The following is a 21,853-nucleotide window of genomic DNA, read 5'->3' on the forward strand; positions in this document are numbered from 1 at the left end:
CGTATCATTATTACAAGGAACACATTTAACTTTTCCTTTTAAAATTATAGGAATTAATTATTTGCATTAAGTATATTCAACTTTCACTTACAGGTTGTTAAACTGAAGCAAATAGAGCATACTTTGAATGAGAAAAGAATATTACAGGCAGTGAATTTTCCTTTTCTTGTTCGACTGGAGTATTCTTTTAAGGTAAATTTTGCTGATATCCAAATAAAATATTTTCTGTCTCTTATATTTTAAGTACGGTTAAGTATAGGATTTCAAATCTGATGACAAGTATATGGTTAAATACAGGAATCTAAACCAGATAACAAATGTGAACAATATTAGTGAAGCAAACATATATATTTGTAGTTTATGTGATTCAATCCTTGAAGAATATTTACTTTATGAATTTTCAAAGTTTGGAATAGTTTGGTTCTCCTTAGGTAAATTGTTAATGATAATGCTTAATTTTTCAGGCAGTAGTATTATAAAATTAAAAAACCAACTTACTAAAATCCATAGTGATATTTTATTAAGTGTCTTTCACACTCTTTCACACTTTCAGGCAAATAAATATATCCATAGCAATTTCCCTCCAACTTTTCTGCTACAGTCTCACCTTATGGTGGTTTATATGATGCAGAGTGACTATTTGGCCCTCTGCTCAAGTGCCTTACAAAGTTCCACAAGATTTAGGTTTCAGCTTTTTAGAGTAACTCTAGACATTTTTCTGTAATGTTGATTCATATGAAGCATTTCAGTCTTTTTATCTTTTATCTTTTTAGTTATTTTAGTCAAATAAAAACTTCTATATTTAGGATGATAGAAAAAAATTAATGATTGTGATCTTTGACTCTGTAATACTTAAGGAGTAAATGTTTTCTCTAACAATTCCAAGTTGTTTTTAACTTGGTTATTCTTTTTCATGCATTAAAGCATTAAGTCACTATTACAATATTTAACTGTTCAAAAATTAAGTGTTTTCTGAAAGAACAGCCAAGGCACATATCCTAATTTGTGGCAAAAATACTATTATGGGAAAAAAATTGTAAATATCCAAGTAATGCAAAGTTAGAGCATCTTCCACTTATTCTCTGTTTCTCATGTTAGTAATATGTCAGATAAAATATTTTTCTATCATTTTCTAATTGAATATGAAGATAGCTTAAAATACTTTCTTAAGAAGTAACTTTGACTGTATAGTTTTGATTTCCCTTTTTACTTGTTCACAGGATAATTCTAATTTATACATGGTTATGGAATATGTTCCCGGTGGAGAAATGTTTTCGCATCTAAGAAGAATTGGAAGATTCAGGTAATGAATACTTTACCCTTCTCAAATCTTATGTGTATGTTTGCTTCAAAATCAGTCTGTTTGTTATTATGAATGGTAAATTCTTATTGCATCATTTAGTAATATTTTAACAATATAAAGGGTTATATAAATATAGTAGTAGATACATCATATACTGTGTTTTAAAAATCAAAATACTATGAGACTGATTTAATATTTTTCCACTGATAGGAATTATGAAAGTTCATTATTTGAAGAATTCCCAGGAAAAAAATGTAAATATGCCAATATTTACTGAATACAGTTAATAAGACAAGTCTAGTAGAAAAGGCTTATTTTTCTTCTTTAGGATAAAGATAAGAAAAATATTTATAGGAAAGATGATAATAATGCATCATGGTAATGATTATGAAATTTTGTTTCGATCTAATGAAATTATTCTTAAAGTTTTCACTATGTTGAATTTTTGAAGTGCTCATCTAGAGTCAGAGATATAATACAATGCTTACGACACCTGCCTTGCATGCAGCTGATCCCACTCTGTCACCACATACTGTCCCCCACAGACAGGAGTGTTCCAGAATTTAGAGTATAGAATAAGCCCTGAGAACTCCTGGGCATGGTCCCAAACCTCCCGCTGCCCATAAATATAAATAAAATATATACTTATTAAGGAATCTGTGCTTTAATAATACTACCATGTCCACATAGTACTGAGATAGGTAATTTATATTCATTTTTTATTTCTTATTGAGTTAATGATTTGTGACTATTATCTGTTTTGGGGTTATAGTTTTACAGCCCTTCAAAATATGTTACCATATCACATCCACCATCCAAGTAGTAATATCCCTCCGCTACAATCTATTGGACTTTACTTATGTGTGATACTTGTTTCATTTTCATTATAAGCATTAATGGAATAATGTTAGAATCAAAAGTGGATTCAGCTTCATTATGTACATTGGAATTTGGCATAATTAAACATAAATTTGGGTTCAAACTGATAGATGATCATTTGATTCTAAAAAGAAGATGGGTAGACTTGGATTAATAATAGACTATGTTCAGTAATGTTATATTTAGTAATGTTGATTAGAATTATTTTGCTTACCAGAGGGAAATTGTCTGCCATAGAGGCCGTGGGGGGGGGGGGAAATGGGAGGGAGAAGGAGTATTGGGGGTATTAGTGGTGGGAAATGTACACTGGTGGAGGGATGAGTGTTCAATCATTTTATGACTAAAACTCATTGTAACTGTAGTTCACAGTGATTCACTTTTAAAAAAAAGAAAAAGAAAATCCACTGACATTAAAAAAAAAGAATTATTTTACTTAGCTGTGGCCAAGCAAAACTTTATTTATTGACTGAAAATGTACATGGGGTACCTGATATGTGTCAAGAAATATGCTAAGGCAAAGTAATTTCTCTTTGTCGTTAATGATTTGGTTTCTCCTTCTGTTGTCTTGTCTGTTGTCACCCCTTTGTTCACGTAGGCCAGAATCCCATATAGTTCAGAAGTTTACATTGACATGTCACTCATAAACTGGTCTTCAAAACCTATGTTTAAAAAAATGTTGTTGGGGTAGAAAAGATAGTATAGTGAGGAAGGCACTTGCGTTGCACATAGCCAACCCAAGTTTGATTCCAACTCCACATATGGCCCTCCAAGTCCTGCCAGTTGGGAACCCTGAGCACAGAGCCAAGAGCAAGCCCTGAGCACAGCTGAGTGTAGGCCTTCCATACAAAAGAATTGGTCCATTTGCTGTGATTACCTTTTCCTTTGTGACTAAGTTATATACAGGAGGAAAACAAATTTGCATGAGACAGCCTTTTCTTACCTTTCACATCTACTATGTCACTGTCACTGTCATCCCGTTGTTCATCAATTTGTTCGAGTGGGCACCAGTAACGTCTCTTAATGTGAGACTTATTGTTACTGTTTTTGGCATATCCAATATGCCACAGGTAGCTTGCCAGGCTCTGCCGTACAGGCACAATACTCTCGGTAGCTTGCCGGGCTCTCCGAGAGGGGCAGAGGAATCAAACACGGGTTGGCTGCGTGAAAGGTGAACGCCCTACCGCTGTACTATCGCTCCAGCCCCATCTACTATGTATATAGATTATTTTATAATATATTCTACTTTAACTGTTAGTTGAGTATATATTACATATAATATAGATATATATATCATATATGTGTTATAGTCGAGAGGTTGCTAGCTCCCATCTCAGAAACTTTGAGTCAGTAAGAAAACTAAATTATTGATTTGCATGGCTTTAATCAAAATCAATTAAGCAATTATAACTCTCCACATTAGTGTGGAAGAAGTATAAAATATTGATTATATCTTATGTATATGAGGATAAACTTGTATTATGTGTTGCAATTCTTTGTTTTTTGTTTATAGATTCATAGGTAAATTAGGAAGACTTTCTTGGTCATATGTTTTCATAGTTAGGAATAAATGTCTCAGTGACCCTAAATCTCCTCTTACTGTCCCTGTCATACAGCATATGGGATAGAATTATTTCAGTGGTCAGATTATTAAATTTTTTCCAAGCCCTTCTGAAACTGGAAGGGCTTGGAAAAAATTTATTCTACAAAATTACTTTTTTGTAAATTTATTTATTTAAAATTATTTATGGAACACCTGAAATATACCAGACTAGTACCTAGGAAATACTGTCACAGCACAGAGAGCAGCATAATATACTTGGGGTGGGGTGGGGGTAGGGGGAGGAATTCTATTTCTGGTGCTGCCAGATAAAACTTATGTCAACTGTCTTGAGGGAAATTCTATTCATAGTTAAGGTTGTTCACTGAGGACACAAATCTGAAAGTCACTGTAATTTGTCAGGCAAATGATCAGAATTCAGTGTATATACCAGAAGGTGAAACTGAAGTTCACATTAAAAAGTTAGTACATTCTTTCAGGTAGTTGTGCAAATGTAACATCAAAATTGCACAACTCTATCAATAGATCCAATCTTCCATTGCAACACACTGTGCTATATTTATGAATCTTTGTGAACATGCATGGTAAATTTGGAAACTCAGAAACCAGATTTATATCAGCAATTTCTGGATAGGATTATGAATGCTCTTATTCATCATCAGGACTAGATTTTTTTCTATAGTAGATGTTAATTTCATAATGAGAACAATTTGGATAAAATCTCAATAATTTTCTGCTTATGCAGTTATAGAACTGCATTTCACTTAAAGTGAAATTCTTGAAGCACTTAAAATCTGTAAGAAAGGTAAATAGACTCTTCCAGTGCTAGCAATGGCCCTGATAAATTAATGTACATATTTTCTTTTGAGTCTTCTTCAACATCAGGTATAAAGACAACAGTGTTTTCTAATATGGCAATGATAGTTTAAAATAGGATGACAATCTGAGAGTTACATTTTTCTTCGTGTATAGTTTTCATTAAAGCATATTAAAGCTTTTTAAATTTGATTTATAGAGATTTAGTAAATATTTGAAGCTAACAAGATTCTCTAAATGTTTAAAATTAAATTTTTTTCTAAAAATACTTCTTCCACATATTGTTTTGCATGAGTTCTTAATTAACCTACGTTAACCCATTTTACAGAATAATCAATGTTTTGTTTTTCTGTAGTGAACCCCATGCCCGGTTCTATGCAGCCCAGATAGTGCTAACATTTGAGTACCTCCATTCGCTAGACCTCATCTACAGAGATTTAAAACCCGAAAATCTCTTAATTGACCACCAAGGTTATATCCAGGTATGACTTCAACTCTTTATATATAATTTACTTGAGGAAATAATGAGTTGCATGCATTTAATGGTAACTAAAAGTGATATCTATAAATTTCCCTTTGAATGAAATCCTTCACTTCTTACTAATATCTTAAACTGAGCTACTTGTTCTGCTAATTTTTAGGCTTTTACAGAAACGTAAAGACTTTTCATCATAAGTAGAATTTGTTTGTTTCCCATAATCTGTGCCCGTGAACTGTGAATAGGTTTCTGCAGAAAGAAACAGTGATGGCTAATTTGTGAGCGCTTATTTAGTGTCAGGCTATTTTACGTGTTTTGGTGCTAACTGCACTATGAAGTACCAGAACTACTTTCATCTTAAGGCTATGTGAAACTAAGGGACAGACAGTCAGGTGGCAAAGGGAATAAAATCAGAGTGGAACCCGAAAGTTGCGTTCCCTGACTCCATGCAGTTAACGTAAATGTAGTCATCACAGAAATCCCCACTACCCATGCTGAGTTGCTGGCACTGCCTTCTTTCCACTCCTGCTATTAATAAAGTCGTGATTTTTACGTGCTACTTTTGCAGTTCTCATGATGTCGTTATAGCAAGAAACATGCTATATTTACAGAAAAACTGATAGCTCTGTCTTATTTTTTATTACAAACTATTTTTACCTTTTTGTGTTTGAGACCAGTAAAGATCTGCAGTGTGAGTTGCCTTAACCTGCATTCACTAAACAGTGACCTTTGTGGATTCTTCTCAATTTCCATGACTGAATTTTGTTTTCATGGTTTTAATTTTAACACTTACTTTTAACTTTCAGCTTAGGTGGACCTCATCTACAGAGGTAGTTATTGTAGAATAATATATATTCACAAATATGTTTTTGTTTTATAGGTCACAGACTTTGGGTTTGCCAAAAGAGTTAAAGGCAGAACTTGGACATTATGTGGCACTCCAGAATACTTGGCTCCAGAAATAATTCTCAGCAAGGTATATTTATAATGTCATTGTATAAAAAATAGAAATAGAAGACATGCATCACTGTGGACTTTTCTAGATATAGTTTATCTAATGTTTTACTTAATCTAAGCTATTAGTATAAACATCTTAATGCATGATTACTAAAATTTTATTTATATTTAGTTACTAATTCTGTAAACTCTGTCATTCTAAATGCTGTATGTAAGACAAATAGTGTTAGTATTCAGACTTCTTATGTGCGTGTTTTGACATTATTCACAACATGGAGCCAAAGGTTAAAACCTAGCTGATGTTCATGTCTTTTAGCAAACACAGTACCATTCTTATTACATTAGTCTCTCTTTCCTTTTAAAAAACATATATAAGCAGGAAGAAGGAAAGAAAATCTATATTAGATATACTATATATTATATATGTATATTACATATTTAATAATATTATATACTTGCTTGCCAGGCTCTGTCTTGCAGGCGAGATATTCTACCCATGGCGTATTTGATATGCCAAAAACAGTAACAAGTCTCATAATGGAGACGTTACTGGTGCCCGTTCAAGCAAATTGATGAGCAACGGGATGATGGTGATATGGTGATATTCTATACTTACAGCTTAATAGTAAAGTAAACCATTAGTGAAGCCAAAATTTTGACCTAAGTCTGCAATGTGGGGAATGGTGAAGATAATTAGAGAAGACATCTGAGGGCAGGCTGAAGGACTAGCTAAAACTTAAGCTAATCTTCTCCATAGTTGAAATAGGGTGGTTATTTTGTTTTTGTTTTTGTTTTTGTTTTTCAAACTCATCTTCTCCGTAGTTGAATTGTAAGGTGGATTTTTTTCACATTTTTTTTGCACCATTTTACACTGATCAGAGTTGATAAACTTTCCATTTTCTTACTATTTTCTTAAATAATTCTAATTTGTAATTTTAGTGAGTATAATGTGGGGGGAAAAAAACCAAGCTCAATTGAAAATAGCCTTAGAGTTGTAGATTTAATTTGCAAAATATTCTTTTTCAATAATCTTTCTTTTCTTTGTATAAAGCCCATACAAATGCCACCATTATTTTTTTATGTATACCTTTTAGATATGAGAAACAATAGATAGACGTATACTTAAATATTTATATTGGTTTCTAAATTAAGCTAGGTTTCAGGGAGAGCTCTGAATATGTCCCAATATATTCGGTCTACTAGCTCCAACAATAATAGCATATATTAAAGTCAACTCCAGTATTTACTATAAAGTCCAGTACCTACTATTTTGCCTAAAAGCTTTTGACCTTCCTAAATTTGCCCTAGAAAAATCTTATTCATAGCATTATGAACATAGAATGGACCTTAAGAGGTTATTTGGCCCAACTCCCTTCTTTTTGTTGAGCAGCAACTAAATTATCCCAACTCAATTAGGGATATTTTATTACTTATAGTTTTCTTAATGATTTTAAGAAGAAGATGAATAGTATTTCCTGATACCAGTTCCAATATCTGGAAATTCTCCCTTGTTTAATTTAAATCTAACCTGATATATTTTTTTCATTTTTTAAATTCTCTCTGAAATAGATGCTTAGCAACTACTTTAAAATTTTATATGTTTGAATTGTATTTCGAAATCATCTGTCACTTCATTGCATCGGAGTAGATGGATAACTGACATGGTGCTGCTCTGTTTCAGGGCTACAATAAGGCCGTGGACTGGTGGGCACTGGGAGTGTTAATCTATGAAATGGCAGCTGGCTATCCCCCGTTCTTTGCAGACCAACCAATTCAGATTTATGAAAAGATTGTTTCTGGAAAGGTAAGGAATGTCTTTTATTGTTGCCTCTATTATTTATTTATATATATAAGTTTAAAAATCTATTAAGTTTAAAATGCATATATATATATTAGTATAAACATATATATATGCATTTTAAACTTAATAGATTGAAACCATTTGGTATCATCAAAATATTACCAAAAATTTGAAAAATATTGGAATACCCATAATTGCTGCCTTTGTATCCAGTATTCATTGAAAATAGCAGTGTAAATAGGGTCAGGAAAGGTACTACAGTGGCTAGGGTAGGGCATTTGCCTTGCACACGGCTTTTCTCCCCACCATCCCATACGGTCCCTCTAGCACAACCATGGTAATTCCTGAGTGCAGAGCCAGGAATAACCCCTGAGCTTCACTGGATGTGGTGCCCCGCATTAAATAATTAAATAAATAAATAAATAAATAAGTGTTGTTGTTGGTCTCAATAAAAGGGTAGTTTCACAAATAAGTTAACAAATTAATTCCTAATTCCTGTACATGTTGCCCATATAAAACATACCATCATATTCCTAATTCCCCAAACTCTTCAAATTAATAAAAATTGTTATTTATTTATGTGGGCTAGAGCGATAGCACAGTGATAGGGCATTTGCCTTTCACATAGCCAACCCGTGTTCGATTTCTCCGCCCCTCTCGGAGAGCCCAGCAAGCTACCAAGAGTATTGCGCCCGCACGGCAGAGCCTGTCAAGCTACCTGTGGCATATTAGATATGCCAAAAACAGTAACAATAAGTCTCACAATGAGAGACGTTACTGGTGCCCGCTCAAACAGATTGATGAGCAACGGGATGACAGTGACAGTGATTCATTTATGTGTATATCTTCATAAAGAAGTTTTAGGACTATTTTATATCCTTTCGGTCTTTCAAAAGAGTCATTTTGTTAGAATTATGTCATAACACCACAAATTGGAAGTAAATATAAAATAGATAAAATAATTTAAAAGATAAAAATTCATAAAAATCATATAAGTGGTTGTTCTTAATTGATTCTATTGAAAATCTTATGGATTTTCATTATAATTTCTGTTGATCTGCAAATATGTAAATGACAGTAATTTTCTTGTACATGGGAATATTTAGTCTTATGGTATTAGATGTTTCTGTTTACCCCATATTTCTTCTCTCTTTGGCATGACATTTCTTGTGCCTGCAGAATATGCCATTGTACATGTATACTATAATTTCTTTATCCATTTATCTGTCATCGGCGATTTGAATTGTTTTCATACTCTGACTTATACTGAGGGCTGCAGTGATTATATATGTGCATATATCCTTTCCAAATCAAAGGATAGATGTAAAGAGTGAAGTCCTTTTCAAACCTTTGTGGTTCAAGGATAAATGTAAAGAGTGGAGTCCCTGAGTCATTTATACCACATCCCTGCCAATACTGGTTGTTTTCTAATCATTTGATGTCTGGCATTTCATTGCAATAAGATGATATCTCATTTTCACTTGCATTTCCCTGATAATACTTGATTATGCACACTTTTTGTGGGTGCTTACTAGACATTTGCACGTCCTCTTCCTGGAAATGTCTTTTCATTTCCTCTTTCCTTATTTTGATGAGGTCATTTGCTGCTGAACTTTGTATGTATACTTGGATATAAAATATATCCATTTATATAAAGTATACTTTTATCTGATGCATTGTGTGCAAATATTTTCTCTTCTACGTATGATTTTAAAAATTTTCTTTTTTTGGCTTTTTGGGTCACACCCAGTGATGCACAGGAGTTATTCCTGGCTCATACACTCAGGAATTACTCCTGGCAGTGCTCGGGGGATCATATGGGATGCTGGGAATTGAACTTGGGTTGTCTGCGTGCAAGGCAAACACCCTACCCACTGTGCCATTGCTCCAGCCCCTGATTTTAAAAATTTTAACCAGAGTTCCTTTTACTGTATAGAAACTTTGTATATAGTCTCATTGTTTATTAATATTATTTTATTTTTTTGCTCATGAGATCAAATCACCGAATCATTGAAGGTCTTAAAGTTCTAAATTCTGGATAGTTTTCTGTATTTTCCTCAATGTATTTTATGTATTCTGTTCAAATCCCAAGGCCTTTAATCCAGTTTGAACTAGCTTTTGTATATATTGTGAGGCATCGATCCAGATTTTTTTGCATCTCACTTTTCCTTGATCCATTTTGTATATTCCACCTCCTTCGTCAAAGACTTACTGTCCACATATCACTGTATCACTGTCATCCTGTTGCTCATTGATTTGCTCAAGCAAGCACCAGTAACATCTCCATTGTGAGACTTGTTACTTTTTTGGCATATCAAATACGCCGCAGGTAGCTTGCCAGGCTCTGCCTTGCAGGCGAGATACTCTCGGTAAGGATTTTGTATTTAATAATGTCTTCTTTGCATAGAAAGCTCGTTTTGTGGGGCCAGAGAGGGAGGGCTCAGTGGACTGCACACACTTTGCCTGCAGGAGTCCCTGGTTTTATCCCTGATGTTCCTTCAAAGGGCTGGATGATAGCACAGCGGGTAGGGCGTTTGCCATGCATGTGGCCGACCTGGGTTTGATATGCTAGCGTTGTGCTTAGTTTCAGAGGAAAGACTATCAGTTTTTTCACCATATGCTGTGAGGAAGGTTCTTTCTTTTTTTTTTTAATTTGCATGTTTTATTTATTTTTTTATAAAATTGCTCATAATGATTTGTTACATTCAATATTTCAACACCAATCTCACCACCACTGCACCTTCCCACCACCATTGCTTCCAAATTTCCCAACCACCCCTTAAACTTGTCCCTATAGCAGGCCTGAATAATTAATTTTATATTGATTGTTATAAATTTAAAAAAATGATCAAAAAGTATTTTCTTAGAAGAAAGTGTGAAGATTGTTGTATCTCACCATGTTGTATCTCAGCCATTAAACTGTTGTATAAGAGATTACTAACACGTTGTTACAGAGATTAAGCCTTGTGTTTTTATTTTGTTAATCGAGATTTGTTGCCTTCCACTTTATATCCCATCCCTGGTTTATCAGTGATGTAGAGTTTGAGATGTTTTTGAATAGGGTAATAGAGCTCAAGTGAAATTCTTAACTGGATGGTGACTTTGGGTGCCCCTGATGACTCAGTAGGGTCCAGAAGCCTCTCTGCAACTTGTTGATGCCTTTCGAAAATTATTTTTGGGTCTCTGAATCATGGTCGGTTAATGAGCTTATGTGGCACCAGAGGCATTTCATGCGTAAGACTGCTAAGGCCTCCAAAAGTATAGGGAGATGGGGGGAGGTAGCCCATCCCCAATTCCATGAAAGCCTGGAGATTTTGGTCACAAAACCCACACACCTAAGTTTTTCAACAGATTAATTTCTAGATGAGGCTCGCCCTGAGCAGTTCAGTACAGCCATGAACTTGTTGGTGATTGTGGAATATGGAGGCTTCTGGCGGAAGGGGCACTGTTTCAGTGGGTTTCAATAGCTAACCCACCTTCATCCAACGTGCCAGGGGAGACCAAGCCTGGTGTGGGGTCTAGAAACATCTCTCAAATTTTCTTCTGTCCCTATTTTGTTCAGGGTTTTTTTATGCATAGATGTTGAATTTCTGTATCAGATTTTTCTGTACCTATTGCTATGATCATACGGTTCTTAATATCCCCTTATGTTGAAATGTTATATACCTTAATTTGTTCACATATAGTAAACCATCCTTGCATCCATTGAATGATCCCACTTGATTGTAGTATATGATCTTTTTGATATGTTGTTGGATTTGGCTCACTATGATTTTATTGAGTATGGACTGGAGCAATACATAGCCAACCCGGGTTCAATTCCTCTGTCCCTCTCAGAGAACCCGGCAAGCTACAGAGAGTATCCCGCCCGCATGGCAGAGCCTGCCCACGGCGTATTCGATATGCCAAAAACAGTAACAAGTCTCACAATGGAGACGTAACTGGTGCTCATTAGAGGAAATCGATGAGCAATGGGTCGACAGTGCTACAGTGGTATTATTGTTCCACCAGGGATATTGACTGTAATTTCCTTTTTTTTAGTCACATCTTGCTCAATTTTGGGTATTAGAATAATGTTGTCTTCATTCTAATTGTTAGGAGGATTCCTGTTCAATATTTTGGAAGATTTTTTTTTTTTGCCTTTTTGGGTCTCACCCGGCGATGCACAAGGGTTACTCCTGGCTCATGCACTCAGGAATCACCCCTGGCGGCTCTCAGGGGACCATATGGGATGCTCGGAATCGAACCCGGGTTGGCCGCGTGCAAGGCAAACGCCCTACCCACTGTGCCATTGCTCCAGCCCCTATTTTGGAAGATCTTAAAGCATATAGTAGCAAACTTCATTGAAGGTTTGGTATAACTCACTAGTGAACTTGTTTCCACCAGGCTTTTATTCATAGGGAGGTGTTTGATTGCTGTTTCAATTTTCTTATTTATGATTAGCCTGTTCAGAATTTCAATCTTGTCCAATCTTGCAAAGCTATATCATTATAAAAATTCATCATTTTTTAGTAGCATAGTTTTTGAGCTCTGGTATCTCTGAAGTGTCTATTGTAATTTTTCCTTCTTTATCTGATTTACTTGAGTCTTCTCTTTTTTTTCCATGGATTGTCGATCTGATTTGTTCTTTTGAAAATACAGGTCCCAGTTTTAGTGACCTTTGCATTGTTTTCTTTGTTTGTATATAATTGGCTTCTGTTCTAACCTTTAATTACTTTTTTCCACAAACTTAGGGATTCATTTGTTATTACAATTATAGTTTCTCAAGGTGTGAGGTTAATATTGATTTGTGCTTACAAGATAATCTTGTAAGATTGTATTACTATGAGCTTCCCTATTGATATGGCTTCCTCTGTGTCCTGGTAGTTCTAATAAATAGTTTATCTCTTCATTCTTATTCATTTGGAGTAGTTTAATTCTTTGTTGATGTCCTCTTTGATCTCTTTAGTTATGTAGCATTATGTTGTTCACTTTCCAGGTGTTGGAGTTTTTCATTATGTGTGTTGTGTGTGTGTGTGTGTGTGTGTGTGTGTGTGTTTAAATTCTACCTTCATAGCATTGTGGTCTAGAAGTTACATGGTATGATTTCTGTTTTTGTCACTCTATGTGTACTTGAATTATGTTCCAGCAAATGGTCTGTCCTGGAAAATGTTCCATATGCACTAAAGAAAATGTTCATTTGGGTTTTGAGGGATGGAGGGTCATGGATATGTCAATTAGTCCCATTTCTTCCAATTTCTCATTTAAGTCTTTTCTTTAACTACTAATACTCTGTCTACTTGATCTGTCCAATGGTGAAAATGGTGTGTTGAACCCTCTCTATCCTGTTGTGTTGCCATCAATGTACCTTTCTAACTCTTTTACCACTCACTTTATCTTCATTAAGTGCTTATGTGTTAACAGGAGTTATATACTCTTGTTCGAGTATTCCTTTGCCTAATATGTAATGCCCATCCCTTTACCTTATTATATTCTTTAACTTGAGTGTTAATTGGTCTGACATATACAGCTGTACCTGCTTTTCATGAAGCCAATTTTGCATATTATTTATCATTTTACAGTGATTTTATTTTCTAAAATTATATTGTAAAAATTAGAGGCATTTGGGATATATCAAAGTAAAAGTTGAATGTATTTAATGAAGTGATTAGTTATATAGTACATATATATGAATATTAGATTGCTAAATACATTATCTATTACAATAATTTAATTCAAACTGATATTTTTAAATGCACAGAGAGATGATCAATCAGCTTGCTAGATTCTCACCTACTCATATTTTGCCTTTAAAAAAACAGAGGAGGTGGTATTTAAATGTCAAATTATTCATGCTATTAAGATTCAGGTTTAGAAATACATAGTTGAAATAAAAGTTTTATACTTATATTAGCTATATCTTATAACATTACATACACTCAGCTTATGTACATTATATATAAGCTTATATACACACATGTTTGTATGACTATCAATACATATATATACATGTATTGATATATATCAATATATATATATATTGATAGTCATCAAATTCCGTGCCTTAGTAGAATACACTGTGGGAAGAACCAGTTGTGTTCATCTCATCGTCCCATTTTCTGATGGGGTTGGATGTTTTCTTCCTGTAGAGTTCAACCAGTGCCTTGTTGATATCAAGGATTTGATACCAACCCTTATCGAATGGGTATTGGGTGAATATCCTTTCCCGTTCTGTAGACTGTCTTTGTATTTTGGTCACTGTTTCTTTGAAATGCAGAAGCTTCTTTGTTTAAGATAGTCACATTTGTTTACTAATAATCAGGGAGATGCAGATCAAAATAACAATGAGTTATCATCTCACACCACAGAGACTGACCCACATCCAAAAGAACAAAAGCAACTGGTGTTGGCTCGGGCGTGGGGAGAAAGGGACCCTCCTTCACTGTTGGTGGGAATGCCAACTGGTTCAGCCCTTTTGGAAAACAGTATGCACGATTCTTAAAAAATTAGAAATCAAGCTCTCATTTGATGCAGTAATATCACTCCTGGGAACATATCCCAGAGAGGCAAAAAAAGTATAGTAGAAATGACATCTGCACTCGAATGTTCATTGCAGCACTGTTTACAATAGCCAAAATCTGGAAAAAACCTGAGTGCCCAAGAACAGATGACTGGTTAAAGAAACTTTGGTACATCTACACGATGGAATACTATGCAGCTGTTAGAAAAGATGAAGTCATGAAATTTGCATATAAGTGGACCAACATGGAAAGTATCATGTTAAGTGAAATGAGTCAGAAAGAGAGGAACAGGCATAGAAAGACTGCATTCATCTGTGGAACATAAAGTAACAGTATGGGAGACTAACACCCAAGAGTAGTAGAGATAAGGACCACAAGTGAGTCTTTCTGAGGGAAGTAGTTGATGCTGGAGATTAAAGTCAGAACACAGTCAAAGCATGTGCTCCAGCTCTTCAAGCCATCTCTGTCTCTCTCCTAGATAAATTCCTACAGGGATTTTAGATTTCTTAGAACTGTAATTAAATAATTTAGAGAGATAATTTCTAAAAATGGATTCCAAAGTGCTTGTTATAGAAGTTAACAGATAATTGTTGATTGGTTGGAAGTTTGCAAAGTCTTTCTGAGCCATTTAAGCCCAGTAAACTATATCTCAGTGTATAAAAGATAATGTAACTAGTTGAATAAACTTGTTAACTACTAATTGCGAGAAAACAGCAATAAAAATTTTCCTTCTTTAAACATCAGTTTTAGAATTTCTTTTTATTAAACTGAGGAAAGACAAATTAGATTTTGATCTTATTTCTAAAAAAGAGAAATTTAAAAACCTCAAATTAGTTACTCATTTAAATCATCCAGTCTGGTTAGCATAACAGCATAAGCAGCTTTGCTTTTAGGGTATAAATTTCTCTTAATTTTTATGGAAAGTAAGAGTCAATGTTAAAAGCAAAATATGTAAAACTTTATAATTGGTTCAGAAAGCAGAAGAAATATCCTCTTGAGTATACTCAGTTCAGAATGAGTACAGAATATCATAGTTGGTTCAACACGTTACGTAATGTAGTTTGAGAGAGTTGCTTAAGCTATAAGGTGTATTTGCAGTGCTGTCCTTATTTAACAGGTTAATAGCCATCTAGATTCCCTGCTTGCTGTCGAATATAAATACCATAAGAGCTGGAGAAAACATTTTATTCTTTGCATTAACAGGTAGAGAGTGAGACAAAAGGAAAAGAGGAACTTTCTGTACTCTCCAAATGACTTCTCCAGCACAGGCTGCCCTTGGGGTAGTCTGGACACGTAATAGATTTTGCTATTCTCCAACATTCTTCCTTGATTCAAAACCTTGGCTTCAGAACAACATTTTAATGGGAAGTTTGGGAAATAGAACAAATGTAGTTGCCTAAAAGATACCAGACATGATATAGGCAGTTTCATAAAGTTGCCTAATTTCTTTTCTGTCTGCCAGGGGAAATGTACTCCCATCATTTTATAGATTAAACCACTAAGACTCAGAAATGTAGAGAGATTCACCCCCAAAGCACATGAATATCTGTACCTGGAACTGTAACCGAAAACCATATATTATTTCACTGTATCACTGTATCAGTATCACTGTCATCTCGTTGCTCATCTATTTGCTCAAGCGGGCACCGGTACGTCTCCATTTGTCCTAGCCCTAAGATTTTAGCAGCCTCTCTTGACTCGTCCTTCCCAACAGTGCTGCATTAAAGGCTCTTTCAGGGCCAGGGAAATGAGACCCATCACTGTTATTGTTTTTGGCACATCAAATATGCCACAGGGAGCTAGCCAGGCTCTGCCATGTGGGCAGGATACTCTATCCTGCCGGGTTCTCTGAGAGGGAGAATTAGACAATAAAAGGTTGCTTCTGGGAGCTTTGTTTTAGTCTCTGGATCTTGGCCATTGATGGGATTACACGGTGCCGGGGGCAGTTTGTGGATGTGACTGCCTAGCTACTGGAAAATGGGGGATCTGGGTAGGGGAGCCCCATTCCCGATCCTAGCAGGCTTGGAGATCTCAGCCCTGGGTCCCGCACACCTGGGTTACTCTGCCAGTTCCTTCATGTGTAAGCTCGTCCAAGCCTGTGAAGAGTGACTTTGAGCATAGCTGGGTTTCTGAGGTCTTCAGTTGCTGGGGCTCTGCTTGGGTGGGGAGGGAAACTCAACCCGCCCCCCCTTGGAGGAGACCCCGTGAAGACAGCCAGGTGTGGGGGCTTTATACTTTACTAACTACTGTCTTACAAAATATCTTGGTAAGAAAATTTAAAATGATAAAGATGCTCTTTTTTTTATAGTTTAAATTGCTCATCCATTCTACATTAGGTAAATCAAGATTCAAAAACAAAAGGTAGTTCTTAGCAAAATAAGAAATGAAATCTAATTCTATGATTCATTCATTTCTTTACTTCAGTAACTTCAACGTCTTAGTTTTATTCATAACTTGATTTTGAGTTTTCCTCCTCAATCTCCTAGGACTGCAGTTTTTTTCTTTTTATATGTTACACTTCCTTCATTTGTGGTGTCATCTTGTTACCTGATTTTTGATGCCTGTTAACCATCCCCAAACTCATTTTTTCCACTCAGTACATGACTCCTGAGTCAGTTTCACATAAACCCAACTTTCTACCTGCGATCTCTACTCTGATCTCGTATAACACTATAGCACTGTCATCCCGTTGTTCATCAATTTGCTCAAGTGGGCACCAGTAATGTCTCCATTGTGAGACTTGTTACTGTTTTTGGCATATCAAATATGCCACGGTAGCTTGCCAGGATATGTCGTGTGGGTGGGATACTCTCAGTAGCTTGCCGGGCCCTCTGAGAGGCTCGGAGGAATCAAACCCAGGTCAGCCTCGTGCAAGGTAAATGCCCTATCCACTGTGCTATTGCTCTAGATCTCTTACAAATATTTCAAAATCAACCTCTCTAAAACCAGTGATCTTCTTTGCCCTACAAATCTATTCCTTCTTTTGCCTTCCCATCTCAGCTCATTGTAACATCATCTGTCTTCAGTTAATTAGGCCAGGCTTGTTGGTGTTCTGATCACATGGCTGATGCACAGAAAAATCATATCTTTAGAACATACACAAAATTCAGCCTCTTACCATCTTCACCAGTACTGCTCTGTTCATATTACTAGAGTGTTATATTTTTCCTTATGTTAGACCAGGCCTTGCATTTATAAGGCTCTAGTACTAGTACAGCAAAAATAATAATAATAATAATAATAATAATAATAATAATAATAAAATTTAAACCAGATCATTTTACTTCTGGACTGGAGAGATAGGACAGTGAGTGACACTGATGCAGGTGTGATTCCCAGTACCCCATAAAGTCCAGCAATCCTGCCAGAAGTTATCCCTGAGTTCAGAGCCAGGAGAAAGCCTTGAGCACTCTCTGGTATGGCCCCAAAACAAAAAAAGAAACAAAAAAAGATTCCTTTACTTCTTTTAGAACCTTGCAGTCACTCCTCATTTTCTTCAAAGTGAAAATAAAAGACCTTACAATGCAAGTTTGGGGATGAATGTTAAGATTAAAACATTTATTTTTAGAAGACTTCTTGTTGCTAAGTTACTATTTATTTTCTGTCTTCCACATAAAAATAAACTGTGTGAAAGCAGGAATTTTTGCCTGATTTTGTTTTGTATTCCAAGTGCATCAATGCCTGTACCTAGTTGAATTCAGTCAGTATTTTTCCAATTTTAATTTATTCATTAATTAAATAAGGAGCTCATATATTTGCCAGACCAGATCTATATGCTGGATATAGCAAATCAGCAAGAGTCTCTACCTTCATAAAGGTTTCATAAAATAGATATCTATCTCAAATATATTGATTCATTTTGTCTTTTGTGTCTTCAAAACATCTATATTTTATAAATTATTACAATTTTTTCTTTTTTATTGTATTAATTTTTTTATTCTAAATAGTTTTAATTTTTAAAAGGTGGGGCAAAGTAATTAGCAGAATCTGCTATATGCCTCTGAGTCACAAATTTTGAGAAATGTTCACAGTAATGTATATTTTATTGATGATGCCTATCAATTTTTGGGTAACCTGTTATTTTTTAAAACTGATTTTATAAATTACTTCACAATATTTGGTTACAATTAATATTCAAACACCAATTTCACCACCATTACACCTTCCCACCACCAAATTTGGGATGTTTCCATCCCAAGCCCCAATCCCTGTCCCAAAACACAAACAAAAGAGTATATTTTATATTGAATGTTATGAAGAACTGCTGAACATGCTTACAAAAGAGTGTTCATATAGGAAACAGTGTGAAGATTGTTCTATTTTGGCATGAGCCATTAAGACATTCTATAGGATATCACTAACATGTTAAAATTTGGGTGATGTGAGCTTTGGTATATACATTTGAAAATATGTATATAGGCATATATGTACATATATATATTTCCCTCTATGATTTGTTGCCTACTGTCTGAACCCCATCAAATATGATGTGGTAATTATGGAAAATGAGTAGGGAGTGTCTTATGATGTGTTGCAGCTACGCGGTCCAGGAATATGTTCACTCATATGTGAAGCTCGGCCCAAGTATGTGAAAGTGGCCTGGAGCGTGGTGGTGGTTGGGCTGTGGAGGTAGGCTGTCGGGGCTGGGTTCCTTGGGGTGAGGAGAGTTCTCACCCGCCACCCTCTGGGGGGACCCGTGTGAAACAGCCTGGCGTGGAGTCCGGTGGCATGGTTATGCGGGCCTCATTTTACGCTCCTTTTAAGAAGAAGGAGCCATGAGTTCTGGATGGTGGCTGAGGAGAAAATATCTGGCACTGGTAGGAGGTGGCTTATAGGTGTGACCCTGGGCTGCCGGAGACTGGGGGAAGCAGGCAGAGGATCTCTGCTCCCAGGTCCCATTGAGCCCAGAGTCCGAGGTCACAAAGTTCCGCATTACCTGAGTTCCGTGGGATTTCACTCATGTTAAAGCTCAGCCCAAGCGTGTGGAAAGCAGCCTGGAGCATGGCGGCGGTAGGGTTGTGGAGGTCAGCTGCCAGGGCTGGGTCCCTTGGGGCAGGGAAGGCTTTCACCCAGCCTCCCTCTGGGGCGCCCCAACTGAAAACAAACTGGCACAGAGTCCAGTGGCATGGTTATGAGGGCCTCATTTTATGCTCCCTTCCAGGGGAAGCAGCCGTGAGTTCTCAAATTACTACAATTTTAGTACATAACATATATTGAAACTTTGTCTCTGTATCTATATCTCATTGTAGGATAGATTTATTTTCTACTGCATTATTACGGAATTTAGCAGTAACATGGCATCAAAGCTTGGAAAAGAATTTTAGTTAGAAAATAAGGAGGAAAGACCGCATACATACCAGAAAGCATATATTGTACCAACACCTTTTTTTAGTACAGACTTTCCTTTTGTGTTAAATAATAACAATTTATAATAACTTGTATCCCAAGATATAACAATTTTATATGGACTCTTTTTATGTCTTGCTTTTTATTGCTATTTTCATATTATGTTTCCTGTTGTAATGTGACAAAAAGATGTAGGAGCTGGGAGAATTAAGTTAAATTCTCGATAATGCCATTGAGCTTATTTAAACTATATAAACCAAGTAGTTTATGGAAAATTTAAACTACTTGAACTCACTGGAGCTCAAGTTTCTTATCTTTATTTTTTTCTTTTTGAGTCACACCTGACGATGCACAGGAGTCATTCCTGGCTCTGCACTCAGGAATTACCCCTGGTGGTGCTCAGGGGACCATATGGGATGCTGGGAATCGAACCTGGGTCGGCCGTGTGCAAGGCAAATGCCCTACACACTGTGCTATTGCTCCAGACCCCAAGTTTCTTATCTTTAAAATTATGGTTTAGAACAAATTAAATTAAACATCCTCTAGCTCTTAATATTCTAGAATTCTGATTTCCTCTTTTCAGCAGTTATAACTGATAATAGTAATGAAATGTTATCTTCTTGATACAATTTTGAAGGAAAAATGGGTAGTCATTTCTTCTGTTATGTAAATCCTTAGTGTCTCTAATATTTTGAAGGAAAAATGGGTAGTCATTTCTTCTGTTATGGAAATCCTTAGTGTCTCTGTGTGTAATTCATAAGATAATTTTGTTTACTTTCTGACTCTTATTTCTGTTTGATGAACCAACATGGTTGTTGGAAACTGAAAGCTCAATCAACAACAAAAATTCTTTTCTTATTACATTTCAGAATAATCATGGATGAAACCCTTTCACAGTGATTCTCATTGTTTCTTGTTTGTGTATTTTAAAAATATAGCAGATCCCCATTAGTAATGTGACTTATTTTGAGACTGGGCTACTTATCAGGATATATGGGGAAGAAGAATGAAAGTGAGAAGGACATATGTCTATAGTTTGAGACATTCCCAAATAATGCTGATATCTACCGTCACAACTCCACTAACACCTGCATCAATCATTATTCTGAATATTAAAAAGATACACACATTAGCTGATTCCAGATATTTACTTTATATGTTTTTCAAAATAATTGCTTTATTTTGATTTCTATGTTCTTTATGTGTTGCATTGCACATTACCTAGAATTCAGAAGATAATTTGAATTTAGTGCATTTCTATCATTCTGAACTGGAGCCATAGCACAGTGGGTAGGGCATTTGCCTTGCATGCGGCCAACCTGGGTTCGATTCCTTCATCGCTCTCAGCTTGGCAAGCTACCGAGAGTATCCCGCCCACATGGCAGAGCCTGGAATGCTACCTGTGTTGTATTCGGTATGCCAAAAACGTAACAACAAGTCTTACAATGGAGACACTACTGGTGATCACTCGAGCGAATCGATGAACAACAGGACAACAGTGCTACAGTGCTCTCATTCTGAGCATCATGAAGGAAGAATAATGGGCATATTACATTGAAGAGTTCATACAAACTATTCTAAACATAGGTCTATTTCAAGTAAGTTATTTTTTTGAAATCTAAACAAAGTCAGAATTTAACCACTGTATATACAAGTCTTGTTTTTAAAGAGTGTTTCTGAATACCTCACATTTTCTAGTTTTTATTCTGTGTCACTGTATCACTGTCATCCTGTTGATCATCAATTTGCTCGAGTGAGCCCAGTAAAGTCTCCATTCATCCTAGCCCTGAGATTTTAGCAGCCTCTCTTTACTCATCCTTCCCTATAGTGCCACATTAGAGACTCTTTCATAGTCAGGAGAATGAGACCTATCATTGTTACTGTATTTGGCACATGAATACGCCATGGGGAGCTTGCCAGGCTCTTCTGTGCAGGCAGGAAATTCGCCGTAGCTTGCCAGGTTCTTCGAGAGGGAGAATTAGGCTATAAAAGCATCGCTGTGTTCCGGGAGCTTGCTTTTATAGTCTCTGGATGTTGGTCGTTGATGGGATTACACTATGTCGGGGGCAATTTGTGGGTGTGACTGCCTAGCTACTGGAAAATGGGGGATCTGGGCAGACTTGAGGTCCAGTTCCAATCCGAGCAGACTTGGAGATCTCAGCTCTGGGTCCTGCACACCTGTGTTCCTCTGCCAGTTCCTTCATGCATGAGGCTC

General features: G+C 36.0%; 1 protein-coding gene across 4 annotated transcripts in view; it reads left to right on the forward strand.

Moving 5' to 3' along the window:
• The window catches only part of PRKACB (protein kinase cAMP-activated catalytic subunit beta), a 130,515-nt gene that overhangs the window by 91,794 nt on the left and 16,868 nt on the right, over window positions 1-21,853 (forward strand). For all 4 annotated transcript variants that reach the window (XM_055138277.1, XM_004603323.2, XM_004603324.2 and 1 more), the window contains exons 4-8: window positions 94-192; window positions 1,221-1,303; window positions 4,912-5,038; window positions 5,915-6,010; window positions 7,673-7,795. In XM_055138277.1, the coding sequence (XP_054994252.1) occupies window positions 94-192; window positions 1,221-1,303; window positions 4,912-5,038; window positions 5,915-6,010; window positions 7,673-7,795 (528 nt within the window). The remainder of the gene's footprint in view (window positions 1-93; window positions 193-1,220; window positions 1,304-4,911; window positions 5,039-5,914; window positions 6,011-7,672; window positions 7,796-21,853) is intronic.

This window comes from Sorex araneus, chromosome 5 (assembly GCF_027595985.1).
Source record: "Sorex araneus isolate mSorAra2 chromosome 5, mSorAra2.pri, whole genome shotgun sequence".
Classification (NCBI taxonomy): Eukaryota; Metazoa; Chordata; class Mammalia; order Eulipotyphla; family Soricidae; genus Sorex; species Sorex araneus.